General features: G+C 49.5%; 1 protein-coding gene across 1 annotated transcript; it reads left to right on the top strand.

Moving 5' to 3' along the window:
* Positions 1–364: 364 nt before the first annotated feature.
* Positions 365–3786, top strand: CCL25 (C-C motif chemokine ligand 25). Its single transcript, XM_023743351.1, has 5 exons — positions 365–437; positions 2495–2612; positions 2710–2834; positions 3141–3260; positions 3499–3786. Exons 1-5 carry the CDS (start codon positions 365–367, stop codon positions 3504–3506), a joined length of 444 nt encoding a protein of 147 aa, XP_023599119.1. The 3' UTR covers positions 3507–3786.
* The last annotated feature ends 13280 nt before the right edge of the window (positions 3787–17066 follow it).

Here is a 17066-nt window from a genome sequence, read left to right as displayed (position 1 = left end):
AGTGGGAGACAGGTGAGGAGGAGGAAGAGGGTGGAGGATGGGTGGTGCAGGGTGGGGCTCCATCTATAAAGCGAGAACGCCTGCTGGCTAGTGGGCAGGAGAGCTTGCCACATACTCCAGAGGCACCAGGAGCCCCGTAGGCTTTGGTAAGTGTCCCCTCGCTGCAACCGAGACCAGCAGCTGATCTCCCAGGAAACACTTGGCCCGATCCTGTGCTGCCTGCCTCCCTTGCAGAGGGTCCTGGCTTGAGATGGGAGGGGGGTGTTCCCAGTGCCTGCTACTGTCCATTTGGTGTTCTCCTTACCCCCCTCCCACCTCCCCTGTTATCCCTCAAGGATCAGGAGGAGGAGAACAAATCTGCACCATGAACTTATGGCTCCTCGCCTGCCTAATGACCTGCTTCATAGGCACCTGGGCCCCTGCTGTCCAAGCTCAAGGTACTGTCTGGGCCATACCTACTCTCCTCCCCCCAAGTTCCCCCCCTTCCCATCCATCCTTCTGTCTGCCCCCCCTCCCATTTGCCTATCCCCTCCTCTAAAAGTCTGAGCTGATTTCTACCATCAGATTCTCTGACAGCTACCCCATCCCCAGGCATGCGGAAACTCCTGGCATCTGTGCAGTCCCTGTGGTGCCTCCACCAAAGCCCATGACCCAAGTCTTTCCTGCAGGGACTCCAGTCAGCCCAGGGAATGTGGGAAGCAGAGGGTGGCTCCCATAGTGGCCTAGCCCCTTGTCACCAGGGACACACTGCAGTGATCTCACCCTGTAGAGCCCCAGAGACTAGCAGGAAAGGGTCCTCTTCCCAGCTTCCCCCAACCCGGGCTAACTGGGTGGTCAGGCTGAGGGTCACTACTCAGCCTTTATGGGCCTCAGTTTCCTCATGTGCAAAGTGGGGCTCCAAGTTCCCGCTGTAGAGAGAGGGGCCTTGAAGATCCAATGGACTAATGCCTGCAAAACGCTTGGCCCAGTGCCTGCAGCACCAACAGTAATTACTGTTATTATTGGGAAATACCTTCCCTCCTCTCCCTAGATTAGGCACTTGAGGATTTTGGCGACTAAAAGCCAGTTCTGGGCATGCAATACCCCAGGAGAGGAGCCCCGCCACGGTGCCCTCCATCGCAGTGGGCCCAGGGGAGGCAACCGAACCCCAGCAGCTGGCAGGGCAGGGTCGAGGTCCGCCTGCCCCACCCACCCCTTACTAGGCTCTCTCCTGTCCCCCAGCAGATCTTAGCCTTTGCCCCAGAGGGGGCTGGGCTTAGTTTCCATTGCCCTGGTATCAGAGGCTCATTCCAGCAGGCAGGCAAGCCCAGGCCCTTTGATCCTGGCCCCCAGCCTGAGGAACTGCTTGCCTGACACTGTGCCCCAGGATCCATTTGACTCCACTGCCCCTTGCTCTCTGGGGCCATTCTTGCCCTCTCCTTTACCCCTCCTTCTGGCTTCACTCTGCCAGGGCTTAGTCATGGTCACTCCAGGGGCCAATAGAGGGACAGATCCCTTGAAGGCCTCTGTACCATCTTTTGCATCAATTCATCCTTTGCTTCCAGACCCTCTGGCACCAGCACCTCCTCCTCTGAGTGCCTCCCCTTCTGAACTTCCCCCTCCCAGCATAGATCAATTTCCTAGTCTTCCTGCTAGGCCAGGACATCCCTGATGACAACACTAGGTCCAATTCCCTTCTGTTTATCCAGACATTTGGCCCTGAGTAGGAACTCTAAATGCTTTTATTCAACTAAAGGGTAAATGAACAGAGACCTCCAGGTTTCTGGTCAGGTGACTCAGAGAGGTGACTCTGATGGGAACAGAGAGGAGGTACCTGAGGTAGACCTAGGTGGGGAAAGGCCAATCTGGAGCAGGAACCAGGACATCAGGAACAGCAGGCCAGCCCACTCATTTTAGGAGGAGGGACCCAGATGGCAGTAGTGGCCCCCGGCCCCTCCTCAGGGTACTGCATCTGCCCTCCTTGCCCTCTGTCCCAGAGCAGGAGTAGAAATGGCCTTGGTCTCCCATTCATTTTGAGGTCCTGGGCCCTTCCTAGCCAGGGTCTCAGGCCCTCTCCAACTCCTGCCAGCTGTCCCCATATCAAGGACCAAAGGTGAGCCTAATGGCTTTCTTATCACCTGGGCTGTCCCTCAGCCTCCATGGGGCCTGGGACAGTCATGATATGTTTGAGGGTGCCTACATCGGTGGCTGTGCCTGCACACCCAGTGCAAATGCAGCCACACAGATACATAGAAAACTGAGCCTGGCCATGGCTGTGTCACTCAATGGCCTGTGCACCAATTTCCGGTCAAGGGCACATACCTGGGTTGCAGGCACATGCGGGAAAGCAACCAATGTCTCTCTCAACTTGATGTTTCTCTCCTTGCTTCCTCCCACCCTTCCTCCCTTCCTCCCTCTCCAAAAATCAATGGAAAAAATATCCTCAGGTGAGGATTAACAACAAAAATAAAAATACAAAAAAGAAAAGTGAGCCTGGGTGACTGTGTGATTGCAGGTGTCTTTGAGGACTGCTGCCTGGCTTACCATCCCTACATCAAGCAGACTGTCCTCCGGCGGGCCCATAGTTACCATCTCCAGGATGTGAGTGGGAGCTGTAACCTACCCGCTGTGATGTGAGTAGGACAATAGGGGCTACGGTGGGTGGGAGCTCACACATAACTTTGCTTCCCACTTACATATTAACCTTGCACTCCACTCCCACTTGCACAGATTCCACTTCCCTCGCAGACATAAGATGGTGTGTGGGAACCCAAAGGCCAAGTGGGTACAAAATGGGGTGAGGTTACTGAATCATCGGAAAAAGCATCACCAAGGCACCTCGGGAAACTTCCAAGGTGGGTGAGACCCCAGCCCAGCTGCAGGCTACTGAGCTTCTCAACCCCCAAAGGAGGGGATTACAGCCTAGCACGCTGACAGCTGCCCACACCCCAAAGAAAGCCAGTTGCTGGGGAGTGGGAGACTGAGTGAATGAGCAATTCTTTTAGTCAAAACACTTTCAATTGCCAGAGATGGGAAAGTCAAGCTAATGGGAAACTCATCAGTTCAAATGACCAGCTAATGGCTTCAGGCTTGGCTGGATCCAGGTGCTCAAAGGGTATTGATGAATCTATTATCTGTTTCTATTTCCATCTTTCTGACAGGCTCTCACACTACTGAGAAGAAGCTGAGCTCTGGAACCTACAGGGTTCCACCCTCCTTGTTTAGAGGTGGCATCGGAAGCAGCAAGAGGAATGCCTCCCTCCCAACAATAGCTAATCCAGGTAAGGACTTGGATCATGTTACCATCTCTGGGCTCATCATGATGAGGGCTCATGATGAGCCCAGATTGGGTCGAGGACTCATCAGCATGACCAAGGAGGGTTGGTTCTGTGGTCAGCCCCACAGGTTCACATGAGAGCGTCCTAGGTGTCCACAACTGACCCAGCCCAGGAAACTTCAGCTCCACTCCACTCTCTGTCACCTGCCGTCCTCTCCAGTCCTCTCCAATCTCTCCTGCAGGACTGTGAGACTGCACATCTCCAGGATCAATCAACTCAAGATGGGCTGGAGTTTCTCCACCGTGACTGTTGCCTTGCAGCCCCCCAATTGCTCTATCCTTCAAGCCAACTCTCCAAGCCTGTACCCAAGTCTGCATTGGTCTCTCACCCCGCCACCTCCTGCTCCTTAGGCAGCTGTAAGGAGGGAGCCCTTTGTTTTCTTTGAGAACCAGAGCCTGCCCTGGCCAACGGTTCTGATGGACAATCATCAAGGATCACCACCCATTTGCAGTCTTTTGTCACCTACTCTGGGGCCACACCTGCCTATGTCCCCCTGGGCTCTTGCAAAGCTCTAGTCCATCCATGGACACCCCTCTTGAGCTGTGCTTTTAAAAATAAACCTTTGGTGGGACATCATTCCTGTCTCTGTCACGTTTCATTATGGGGTGCCAGTCCCAACCTGTGCTGAATTCCACATGATCCCCTCTCACTCCAGGATAGCAGACATCTCCGGGGGGCCGAGCACTGGATTGCTAGATATAGGACCGGGTGCATGTTCAGCTGGTGACCTTGAGCAAACCGCGCCACTCTCTTGCTGCCTCCTTCCTGGTTTATAAAGTGGGGTCACATGCTTGCTTTGCCCAGGTCCCTGGGTTGTCATAACCGGCTAATGGATGAAGCCTCTGTAAGCTCTGATGGGTGCCCAGAAGCTCCTGATAGTTTGGGTGAACCAGACCCCAGCTAGGACAGAGTTCAGTGACTGCTCTGCAGGAGGAGGAAGGGGCAAATTTCAGGGTCCAGGTCACCACTCAAACTCAATGTAACCAAATGTGCTGTCCTCAGGCAGCCCATATCCATGACAAAGAATGTTCTGAATGAAAGCAAATGTACCATCTTTAGAGGAGAAGAGGTAGTTTGGGGCCAGGAGCCAGACTTGGAGGAAACTGGGTCACATCCAGGCCTCACTATGCTATTGTGATCCAGGCAGATTCCACAAACTCTCTAAACCTCAGTCCCCGCCCCCCCGCTCCCCCCCCCCATCTATAAAATGTAGTGATAGCACTGCCTGCCTCATACAAGTTTGTGGGGACTAAATATATTCCTATCTGTGTTGTAGACACACACATACTGACTACATGTTAACAGGATGAGAATCTCAGCCATCAAACTCGGTAGATCTGGCCCAACCTGGGGCCAGGCCGGTGACGGCACAGCTGTCTGACTTTGAACCCAGTTCTGCTGCCTCCAGCCTGGAGTCACCTTAGTAAGTTGCTTGACCTCCCTGAGCTTCAGGTTTTCAATCTGCAATATGATTGAAAGGATGAGGATAGCAGTCTCTATTCCATGAGGCTGTAGTAACAAATGGGTCAATAATTGGAAAATATTTAGAAGGGTGTCCGATATGTAGTATGTGGTCTGGAAATGTGAGCCATTTTCATCAATATTTTTAAAAAATATATTGTTATTGATTTCAGAGAGGAAGGGAGAGAGAGAGAGAGAGGAGAGAGAGAGAGAGAGAGAGAGAGAGAGAGAGAGAGAGAGAGAGAAAGAAAGAAAGAAAGAAAGAAAGAAAGAAAGAAAGAAAGAAAGATCAATGATGAGAGAGAATCATTGATAGGCTGCCCAGCCATGTGCCCTGACTGGGAATCAAACCCCAACCTCCTGGTTCATAGGTTGATGCTCAACCATGGAGCCACGCCAGCCAGGCCATTTTTATCAGTATGGAGTGAACCCATGAGGGCTCAGTTGATGCCAAACACACAAGCCTAAGAATTGGCAGAGCCTATATGTACCCCAGGACTGTGTCTCCATGCCCAGGTGGAAGGTGTCTCCACCCACCTCTCACCTATATACTTTCTGCTCAGAGCCCTGCACTGTAGCTCATCCCCCACCCCATAGCTTCCGCCCTCCTAGGGTCTCCGGTTCTTCATGTAGCCCTTCAGTGTCTACTTACCTCAAGAACGTGCTAAGGAGGCAGACGTAATCCGAAAATAGCTATTGTTTTTCCACTTCTGATATAAAGCATCCTTGGAACCCTAGGGGGCATGAACATGGCTGTGCAACACCAGCTCTGGCTGGGGCCCTGTGGGCCCTTCTGCTTGGAGTGATGAGCCCTATGCCCACCTCTGGTGCAGTGCAGAAGTTTAGCCTGAGATTGACCAGATACAGTGAATCACAGGGCCCTGCTTGACCCTAATGTGGGAGGTGGAGGTGCAGGCCACAACTTCCAGTTGTCTCCAGGAAAGACTGCTGGGGAGAAGCTCATCTCGCCTGAGGTAATAACGTAGCATGTCACTCTTCCTGAGTTTCGGGGTTCCACCTGGTCAGCCATTGCAACCAGGGATGGATTCTCAACAGTTCCAAAATATCCTGTCTCTGGAGAGGAGGAGGCATGGAGGCCTTAGTAAGGCCCCAGCTCATCACCAGGGTCTCCCTGCAGTGTGTAGCGAGCAGAGTTTCATCAGTTTTCCCCAAAACCCATGGAATGAGGCTGGGGCTGGGTGGTGCCCAGGCGGTGAGTCTGGACAGGGGGCTGCAGGAGGGGCCTGGGACCAGGCTATAGTAGCTGTAGCCAAACCTTCAGCTGCAAGGCCTGGACCCTTGGCCCTGGCTGTCCCTCTGCCCAGATGCACCAGGGGCCTGCCATGCTCACCACCTCCAGCTGGTAGGTTCCAGGCTCTCGCCTCTGACCTGCGACCACAGAGGTGATGCATGTGGAAGAAGCTGATTATTGCTGGGGACAATAACATAGTGGACCTGGCCTCTTAAACTCTCCATCACTGGCTGCAGCTCCAGGATGTGCTCGGCCCAGCCTAGGCATGAGAGGTTCAAGCCCAAGGTCAGCAGGATCTCCACATCAAAGCTGGCTAGGCTCACCTGGGGAGAAAAACCAAGTGGATGATGGTTAGAGGCTGGCAGAACTGGAATGCGGTAAATAGGGGGCCATGGAGTCATGGCCAAGGGTAGATTTTAGCCAATCTCTAAAGAGGAAGAAAACACAGAACACCCTCTGTCCTTGACTTCTGTCTAGCCCTCCATCCACAAGGTCAATGGACAGCACATGGGCTATAGATAGAGGCATGAAATCAGAGGCTGGTTCTCAGATGGAAAGCAAAGAGGGAAGGTAGGCAACCAATTTTACACACTTACTCCAGACCCCGAATCTCAGTAGAGGGGCTTTCGTGAGATTCCTGCCAGTCTGGGCAGAGGGGATTGAGGATATGACCTAAGAGTCCTATATAAGACTCAGACAGCATCAGATCCCAAAGGTGGATGGGGTGGCTGGAATTATGACCAAGGGCCTGGTAGCAGAAGCCAGCCTAAGAGAGGATGCCAGACCCAACACAGTGAGAGAAACACAAGATCCCGCTGGGCTAGAGAGGAGTTGCCAGATACCTTTCCGGTTCCTGGAGGCCCGCTGCACTTTCTGCATCTGGGCTTTTTGAGAGCCCTCTGTGTGCAGATGACAAACTCTGCTTTATCTGAGCTCCTGTGAGTGTGTTCCTGGTCCTGGCAGCCAGATAGGGCTCTGAGTAAGTCAGCCAGCCGCAATGGCAGACTAACCAGGGCTGGATGCCATATCCAATCACACAGGAGGTTAACTGTTTTCTTCTCCTTTGCTCTGGGCAATGCTGTGTTTGTTTTGCCTAATTGATATGCTGCCGGGGTGTTTTGCTGTTGCATTAAAAGTGAAAGCTGTTCCTGTTTCCTAACCCCTGAGTTCTGGAGATTTCAGTCCTTCCCATTAAGTGTTGCAGACATGTGCTCCTACCAGCACCTATTGGCAGTCTGTGGGTATTGCAGGCAAAGTCACAGAACCCAAACACCCTTCTGAGGATCAAGGGCTGGTGACACAGTGGCAAACCCTACAGACACATGGCCCTGCCCTTGCAAAGCTTACAGAGAATAATGGTAACAATGGGATAACATATACAGTCACTTTTTTTTCCAGCAAGAGGTTAAAAAAAAACAAAAGGGAAAAAACAAGGCAAAATAATCCACTCATATTTAATCTAATATTAAAGCCCCTCAGATCCAATTCCTATCCTAGTTCTGCCTTCATTGTTTCCCCAGCATTTATCATGTATCATAATTTATCATGTGTTATAAAATACAATGTTTTACTTGTTTCTTATCTGTCTCCCTATTTTTAGAGTATCAGCCCCATGGGGGCAGAGACTTTTTTTGCTGTTTGCTCAATGATTTTTTGAAATAACATAAAGTGATGGTCTCAGAGGGTAGTGACTGCAGAGGGGCCTAGGATGCCTGGTCGTGAAGACCAAGCTGCTTGTAAAGAAAAGGCCATGTGCTATTGCTCTGGAATCCCCTGCTCTGCCACTTTTAAGTTCTGCAATGTGAGATCTGCAATGTGACCTAACTTCTTTGTGCCTCAGTTTCCTCATTGGTAAAATGGGGATAGTGGCATCTCCACCTCTCAAGACTGTTGTAAACATTGAGAGGCCATGAATGCAGAGTGCTTGGAGTAGTGTGTGCATCCAGCAGGCACTTAATAAATGTTTAGCTTCAGATCCTTTGGGGGATGGTGGCAAGGCTGGCCAGCAGTGGCCTCAGGGACAAAAATCACTGTTCTACACAACCTGGGGTCAGGGTTATGGCTGGAGTGGCCCCAGAGGACAAGAGGGACAAAGCTACAGGTGCTCTGCTGTCCCCGAGAGTATGGGGATGATTTCTAGAGCTGAGGTGGACTCAAGAGTCCCAAGCATCAAAGGTGCAGGAAAGAGGTGCAGAGGAGGAGGGTCTGAAGGGGGAGAGGAGAGGAGTGATGGAGGACCACAACCCTATGAATGAACAAAGGGATTAAGCTGGCTACTCTGGGCCCCATTGGTGCTAAATTCAGAGGAGCTCTGAGGGAAGGTTTTGCCAGCAAAGAGGTGAGGGGTGACAAGTTCTGGGGTGCAAATAAGGTTGGGGGGCATCCAAGTGCCATGGAAGGGATCATGAGGGGCAACACTCCTGGCCAGAGTCTATGTGGGAGGTACCTGACTCATTACCAGGAGTGAAGTGGGGTGCTTGTGGGGCTTGTTTACCCCAGAGAGCCCAAGGGAAATCCAGGAGCTGAGGAAGTGGAGGAAGGCCTAGGCAGGTACCACAACGCTGGGACAAGCTGGACAGTCTGGTGTTTCCACCTTTGGCGCATCCTCCGACTGTCCCCGCCACTGACTGTACTGCCACACCTAGTGCATTCTCCATGGCACCTGGTGGTCCCTGTGCATGCCGTGCTATGGCTGGGGAGGCCCTTGATCTTACACTCATAGCAGGCTTAGGTGAGAGCAGCTCTCCTCATCCAGAGTGTTCTGAGATCTGGGGCTGAAGCTCAGGCTGAAGACACAGTGCCTACGCCAGGATGGAGGTGGAGGCAGCAGGCCTCCCCTGCCACCCCCATAATTCATCTGTAGCCATACTGTCCCTGGGCGCAAGTGGTGTCATGCAAATGTGTCAGTGTGGCTATGTGTGAACCTCTCCAGGCGCGCACACGTGTGTGTGTGTGTGTGTGTGTGTGTGTGTGTGTGTGTGCATGCAAGGGAACATGCATCGTTGGCTTAACTGGCCGGAGACATGTGAACCTGCATGCACTCAGAGTATATGAATGTACCTGAGTGTACCCAGGGGCGAGTGCATGTGTAAGTCTGCATGCATGCTGGGATGTCAATGTGTGCTTGCATACATGCATGTTGGATATATGAATGCACAAGGGTGCCTGGGCTTGTGGGCATAGGTGTGAGCTGTGCTCATGCGCACATGTCATCAAAGAAGTGTGCATCCATCCCTATGGATGTGCAATCATGCAGGAGTGCCATGAGGACAATTATACCACAGTGCATGTGAGCTTGTGTGTACACATGTACAGTTGCTGCTGGGGCTCTGTGCCCATTCTCTGTGCACGTGTATATACATGTGTGCACAGGCCTGCCCGTGTGCAGACACCCCAGGGTTTGAGAGTTTGGGTACATCCCACTCAAGCCCCTCACCCTTGCCCAGTCTGGAAGTAGCCGGGGGGGCAGCCACACAGGAAGCCGCCAGGCGTATTGTAGCAACTGTAGCTACAGGGTTCCCCATGTCACATACTCGTCCACATCCTGGCAGCTCCCCAAGGTCAGGTCAAAGACAAAGCCAGAGTGACAGACACAGTGGAAGCCACTCAGCGTGTTGTGGCAGGAGGCACTGCCACAGGCCATGGGCAACAGGACACATTCATCCTCATCTGAGGATGGGGAGGGAGAGAGGACGTGGGGGCAGGGGCCAGCCTTTACACCCCCAAAAGCCTTTCACCAGTAACGTTCTCCCTCCCACTCCCGCTCCTCTTTCAGAGCCCAAGGCCAATGTCAAAATCTCCATCAGCCTCCCCATAAGCCCCCAGCCCTATAATTCTCCTCAAAATCATTTCTCAAAACTTTCCAGAAATCCTCGCAAGGTCTTTTGCCTTTGGCATTGCTGACATGTGTGACCAGGTCATTCTTGTGTGTGGGGGGGCGAGGGGAGGTGTCCTGGGCACAATAGGGTGTTGAGTAGCATTTCTGCCCCTCCCCCACACTTTATGCCAGAAGCACTCACTGCCTAGTTGTGACAACTATAAATGTCTTTAAGATGTGCCCCAAGGGACAAAACAGTCCCCAGTTGAGGACCACTGGCCTAATTAATCTCTGGTTCCCTGGTGAGACTGGACTAGAGGGCAGGGATGAGATCTGTTTCTCAGCTCATGTCTGTATCCAGAGGTCCTGGTGCCAGGTGGGTCCTGGGCAAACCATGGCTGAAGGAATGAATGAGTACAAAGAGGAGGAGACAGACTAAGAACAAGGAATTGATAGCAGAGGTGATGGTCTGAGTGGTCCCCAGGGCCAAATGCCAGAGGTCAGATAGAGACCCACCATAAAGGGCGGGTGGAGTGGCGGGGGAAGGAGCTGAAGAAAAGGCAGTACTGGTAAGATGGGAGGAGAGTGAGGACAGCTGCATCACAGGCCACGAAAGGAGACATCACTAATCAATCACAGCGCTCTTTCCCAGTGATCACAGGCACCATTTCAGAATCTTTCTCAGTTGAGCCCTCCAGGTCACCACTCCCTAAGAATGAACTTGAACTCTGTCATGCTGGCTCTGCAGCCTAGACTCCCTGGCAGTAGGAACACACTACTCCAGGCTGCGCCATCTGACCTCTAGGTAGTTGTACTTAGCATGATATCCTGCAGGGAGGTGGTTCCTACTTGCCCTCTCCAGACAGGTGGCAGCCTGGCTTCCTCCCAGCCTCCACCCCTCACCATCATACTGGCTCCACTGGGAGGGTGGGGTGAAACCATGGGAGCAGCTACAGTGGCAGCCCCCAGCTAGTTCTGACAGCCATACTGGCAGCAATAGAGCCCAGCACATTTATCTCTCTGTCTTTAAGACAGAGAAAGATAAACGGGAGAAACCAAGATGGCGGCCTAGGTAAACATCTGAAATTGCTGCCTTGCACAACCACTTCAAAAATACAACTAAAAGACAAAACAGACATCATCCAGAACCACAGGAAGGCTGGCTGAGTGGAAATTCTACAACTAGAAGGAAAGAGAAAAGCACACTGAAACTCAGAGGAGGTGCGGAAGTAAAGTGCAGAGGTATGGAGGCGCACGTGGAAAGGGCTGGCAACTGAGGACGCGGTTGTCTTTTTCAATCAGGAGGGAGTCTCAAGCTCCCGACTGCTCTGAACTCCAGTTCTGGGCAAGTCTCTGGGGACCCAGAGTCATACGGGGAGAAACTGGACTGTCTGGCATCGGTTGGAACTCGAGGGCGGCTTTCTCTCAGAGGTGCTTGCAGCGATTACCGTGGGACACTGAGACCTGAGGCCTCTTAGAGCAGGGCTGAGGATCAGCTATAGCTGTTTGCTCCGCCCTGTTGATTCCCTGAGACCATGCCCCACCCAAGCTGTGCACAGAGGCTTTTGCATATGAAAGGCCTGGCCCTTTGCAATCTGAAAATTACCTAACAAACTGCAGCTGGGTCAGAAAGACCCAGAACATCCAAAAGAAGGCCCAAGGCCCCACAGCAGCTTGCATTGCTTCACAGCTGGGCCTCATCTGGGCACCTCCAAACCCCAAACAAGGAAGAGGAACCTGCAGATCTCTCCATAGCTCCTGCTGGGTAGCCTCAGGAAGAGGCTAAATTAGCACCTCCTTAGAGATCCAAGAGCCTGTGTACCCAGTGGTCAGGTTGGGAACATCCAGATTACAACTCCTCAGATCCATAAGGGACACACTCAGGGGACAGACTCAGTGAGCACTAAAGCCCCACTGAAGCAAGTCTTGCCCCATAAGGGTGTCTCCAGCACAGAAGTTCCCCCACTGTAGACACAGCTGATTCTCACAGACAATTGGCCTGGAGCTCAATTCCTCCCAGTGATACCTACAACAATCAAGGCTTAACTACAACAAGACTGTGCACACAGCCCACAAAGGGGTGCACCAAAAGTGTCCACTCCAGGTAATTGGGGAGGCTGAGCCACTGGGCCCTATAGGACACCTAGCACAGAAAGCCACTCTGTAAACACAGGGAAGCATGAAAAATGCGGAGACAAAGAAACAGATCACAAATGACAGACATGAAGGAAAGCAAACTACTGGATATAGAGTTCAAAACCACGGTTATAAGGTTTTTCAAGAATTTTCTAGAAACTGCTGATAAATTTAGTGAGACCCTCGAGGATATGAAAAAGGACCAACTAGAAATTAAGCATACACTGACTGAAATAAAGAATATTATACAGAGATCCAACAGCAGACAAGAGGATCCCAAGAATCAGGTCAAAGATTTGAAATACGAAGAAGTAAAAAGCACCCAACCAGAAAAGCAAAAAGAAAAAAGAATCCAAAAATATGAAGATAGTGTAAGGAGCCTCTGGGACAACTTCAAGTGTACCAACATCCAAATTATAGGGGTGCCAGAAGAAGAGAGAGAGCAAGATATTGAAAACCTATTTGAAGAAATAATGACAGAAAACTTCCCCTACCTGATGAAAGAAATAGATTTACAAGTCCAGGAAGCACAGAGAACCCCAAACAAAAGGAGTCCAAAGAGGACCACACCAAGACACATCATAATTAAAATGCCAAGAGCAAAAGACAAAGAGAGAATCTTAAAAGCAGCAAGAGAAAAAAAGTCAGTTACCTACAAGGGAGTACCCATACGATTGTCAGCTGATTTCTCAACAGAAACTATGCAGGCCAGAAGGGAGTGGCAAGAAATATTCAAAGTGATGAATATCAAGAACCTACAACCAAGATTACTTTATCCAGCAAAGCTATCATTCAGAATTGAAGGTCAGATAAAGAGCTTCACTGATAAGAAAAAGCTAAAGGAGTTCATCACCACCAAACCAGTATCATGTGAAATGCTGAAAGGTATCCTTTAAGAAGAGGAAGAAGAAGAAAAAGGTAAAGATAAAAATTATGAACAACAAGATACATATCTATCAACAAATGAATCAAGTGAATAAAAAATCTGATGAACAGAATAACTGGTGAATATAGTAGAATCAGGGCATAGAAAGGGAGTGGACTGACTATTCTCGGGGGAGGGGGGAGGGGTGTGGGGGGTGCAGGAAGAGACTGGACAAAAATCGTACACCTATGGATGAGGACAGTGCGGGGGGGCGGGGTAAGGGCAGAGGGTGGGGTGGGAACCGGGTGGAGGGGAGCTATGGGGGGAAAAAAGAGGAACAACTGTAATAATCTGAACAATAAAGATTTAATTTAAAAAAAAAAGATAAAGGGCTCACCCAGCGTCCTTCAGGATCACCTCCCAGGCCTAGACTCCACCCAAAGCCCAGCTCTACCCTCACAACCTGAGCTGTCCAGGGTGAAACCTTGATAGCATTCACAGCCGAAGCTGCCTGTAGCATTGTGGCAGCATCCACAGGTGTCATAAAGGCCAGGCTGGGCCAAGCATTCATCATTACCTGCAGAGAACAGAGGACGAGCAGGGCCACCTGGGGGTGAGGGGAAACATGTCAGGCACCATGACGCTGGGGCTACCACCTGATCAAAGGTATAGCTTATCCTCTCTGTGCCTCAGTTTACCCCTCTGTGAAATGAGATCTGGAACAGTTCCTACCTCGCAAAATTGCCACAAACATTTAAGATCACACACATATAGAACTTCATTTGAATCTCATTTGAATCTGCACCATCTCAAACCTGTGTGGCCTGACTTACCCTCCCGCTCTTTGCCCAGTTTCCTTAGCTATAGCATGCAGATTATGATACCCACTCATTGCGAATTAAATTAACCTAATCATGTAAAGAGCTTAGGGCAGTGCTTGACAGGGGAGTAAAAGAATAATAAAATTCCTTTTCCTTTCCATGGGAAAGTGACTCAGGATAACTTGTACTCTGTCCTCATGAAAACCTGACAATCATAGAATGTCAGCCAGTGTTACAGACTGAATGTTTGTGACTCCCCTAAATTTGTATGCTGAACCCCTACTGGAGATGGGGCCTTTGGGAGGTGATTAGGATTAGATGAGGACATGGGGGATGTGTGGCTATGATGGTATTAGCTTGCTTTCTCTCTACCCTGTGAATGCCCATGAGAAGACAGTCGCCCATCTATTGGCCAGGAAGAGAGTCTTCAGAAACTGACCCTGCTGGGCCCTGGCCAGTTTTTCTCAGTGGTTAGAGCATCAGCCCTCGGCTGAAGGGTCTCAGGTTCGATTCCTGTCAAGGGCACGTACCTGGGTTGCATGTTTTATCCCTGACCCAGATCAGGGTGCATGTGGGAGGCAACCAATTGATGTGTCTCTCTCACATCAATGTTTCTCTTTCTTTCTCCCCCGCCTCTTGCTCTTGTGCATGTGTCTTCACTCTCTCTAAAAATCAATAGAAAAAATATCTTTGGGTGAAGATTAACAACAACAACAACAAACAACTCAACATAGAACTAAATGTAAGAGCTAAAACCCTCAGAAGAAAACATAGGGGTAAATCTTAAAGACCTTGTATTTAGCAATGGATTCTTAGATATGACTCCAAAAGCACAAGCTAAAAAAACAAACACAAACCAGATAAATTGGACTTCATCAAAATTAAAACCAGTGTGCATCAAAGGACGTTACCAAGAAAGTAAAAAGACAACCACAGAATGGGAGAAACTATTTGCAAATCATATATGACAAGAGTTTTATATCCATAATATATATTAAAAAAACACACTCAAAACTCAACAACTAAAAGACAAACAACCCTATTTAAAACTGGGCAAAAAACTTGAATGACATTTCTCTAAAAGATATGCAAGTGGTTAATAAGCACATGAAAAAAGGCTCAACTTCATTAGTTATTATGGAACTACAAATCAGTGCAATGAGATACCACTTCATACCCACTAGGATGGTATAGCTTTAAACAATGGAAAATAAGTATAGGTGAGCAGGGGGAGAAACTGGAACCCTTGTATGTTGCTGGCGGGAATGTAAAATGGTGCAGTCACTGGGGAACACAATTTGGCAATTCCTCAAAAAGTCAACATAGTATTAGCATATGACTCAGTGATTCCAAGAGTGAGACAAACTCTTTGACAAGGACTGGAGACAGAATTTGCTCAGTGCAAAAGGGCTTCCTTGCTCAAAAAATATGAAAAAATGTCAAGATGGAGACGGTAAAGAATTAATAGCTGGGCCCTTTGGAGTACAGGGCCCTTGAGTCTGACTGCTGGAAAGCACTTGTGCTTTTGGAGTCATATATAAGTCATATCTAAGTCATATCAATTGCACAAACTGACCCTACAAGGTTATGCTGGGATGTACTGCAAGTCCACACAGTTCATACAGGACTGCACCCCCGCCCCTGCACACACAAATGTCTTTCATCCAAGGTCAGCATTCAGGTTAAAGCCTCCCATCCCTGTGACATTCAAGAAACGTGGCACACTGTCATATTTGTTGATGTCGATTCTCTTTTTTCCTCGATATTCTATGGGATAAGGGTGGCAGGAAGGGAAGAGATATTTTTTAAGCATTTTGGGCTATGAATCTGGATTGACAGCTCCCACCTCCACATACAGAGGAAATAGGTGTTTTGATCTTAATCTCTCTCTTCCTTCACCATTTCTTTGAGTTTCTAAACAGTGCTGCTCAGAGCAAAATGTATGCTATCCTTGTGTGTTCATGTTGGTGTCTGGCTGCATGTACATGCTCAGCTAATATTGTTGAAAGAAAAAGAATGGACTGATGGGTGAATAAATGAATTTGGTACACTGCATTGAAAGAGTTCAGGCTCAAGGATCAGAATGGTTGGACTAAAAGCCAGTTTCCATCACTTATTAGCTGGTACCTCTCAACAAGCCACTTAAGCTCCTTGAGCCTTGGTTGCTACATCTGAAAAATGGGATCGTAATAGGAATATCTCTGTTCTGATGAATGTATGAATGAATGACAAATATGAGTGCTCACGACAGTGGTAATGCACAGTCGCAGACACCAGTTAACGGAAAGAAGTTAACTAGAAGAGGACGCTCTGCCGGGAGAAGGCGTGAGCCTGCACACAGGCCGCGTCAGAACAAAGTCTTGCACGTGAGACTTATTGTTCCGAGGCAGAACTTTCCTTGATGTGATGAATAGTCCATGAGGGCATAGAAAGTTCAGGGGAGGGTGCACTGCTGCAGGTGGAAAGAGTCTTTGTATAATATAGGAAATTAATAGTGTAATGTATAACTTAGCTTTGATATTTCATAAAGTATGTTTGTTAATCATTGTCACTTGCTGTACCCCATTGTTAATCATTGTCACTTGCTGTACTCCATTGTTATTTGCTGTGCTCACCCCCAATAAAAGCCAGAAGGGATCAGAGGATCTTTGCTATTCGCCTGAGCGAGCGGTAGCCCTCTGCTTCTCTGTATCCTGTCGTCCGACTCATCTCTGCACCTCCGTTCACCAAGAACATCAATATCTGGCGCCACGAACGGGGACCAGGGGTGAGTCTAAGGGGCATGGGACCGAAAGGGAGATGCCAGCGCCGAGTACATGGAACTTTCGGCAATAGAAGCAGAGTATGGGGACTAGCCCGTCGATGCAGAGTCAATATATAGCTGTCTTAAGATCATTGTTAAAGAGTTCAGGGGTAAAAGTGAAGAATGAGGCTTTAAAAAAAAATTGTTTGAGGCAATTCAGCAGCACTGTTGTTGGTTTAACCCAGAAGGAAAACAGCAGTTAAATCTTAAATTGTGGAAACAAATTGGAAGGTCATTAAGGAGGGCTCACCAACAGGGAAATGCTATAGAGGCTGATGTATGGGCTGTTTTTAATTTAGTAACGTTAGCTTTACAGCCTTTTCAGTCTGATTCTGAAGATTGTGAAGAAATTCCTATGAAGTCACAAAGTGCTGCTCCAGGAGCTGAATGTTTAAATCCTGAGCCTTTCCCTCCTGGGAAATCACTACCACCCGAGCCGCTCCCGTTAGAGGTCACTGAACCGAGGGAGTCAAGTAAAAGACAGAAAGCTAGGGTTAAAAATGAAGTAGGGGGTTATGAAAGAATAACCTCAGCCGAAACCGGTTTGGCTCAAGTGGATAGAGCGTCAGCCTGCGGACTGAAAGGTCCCAGGTT

Source organism: Myotis lucifugus, unplaced genomic scaffold (assembly GCF_000147115.1).
Source record: "Myotis lucifugus unplaced genomic scaffold, Myoluc2.0 scaffold_386, whole genome shotgun sequence".
NCBI lineage: Eukaryota > Metazoa > Chordata > Mammalia > Chiroptera > Vespertilionidae > Myotis > Myotis lucifugus.
Note: the sequence above shows the minus strand (reverse complement) of the source record. Positions and strands in the feature narration are given on the sequence as shown.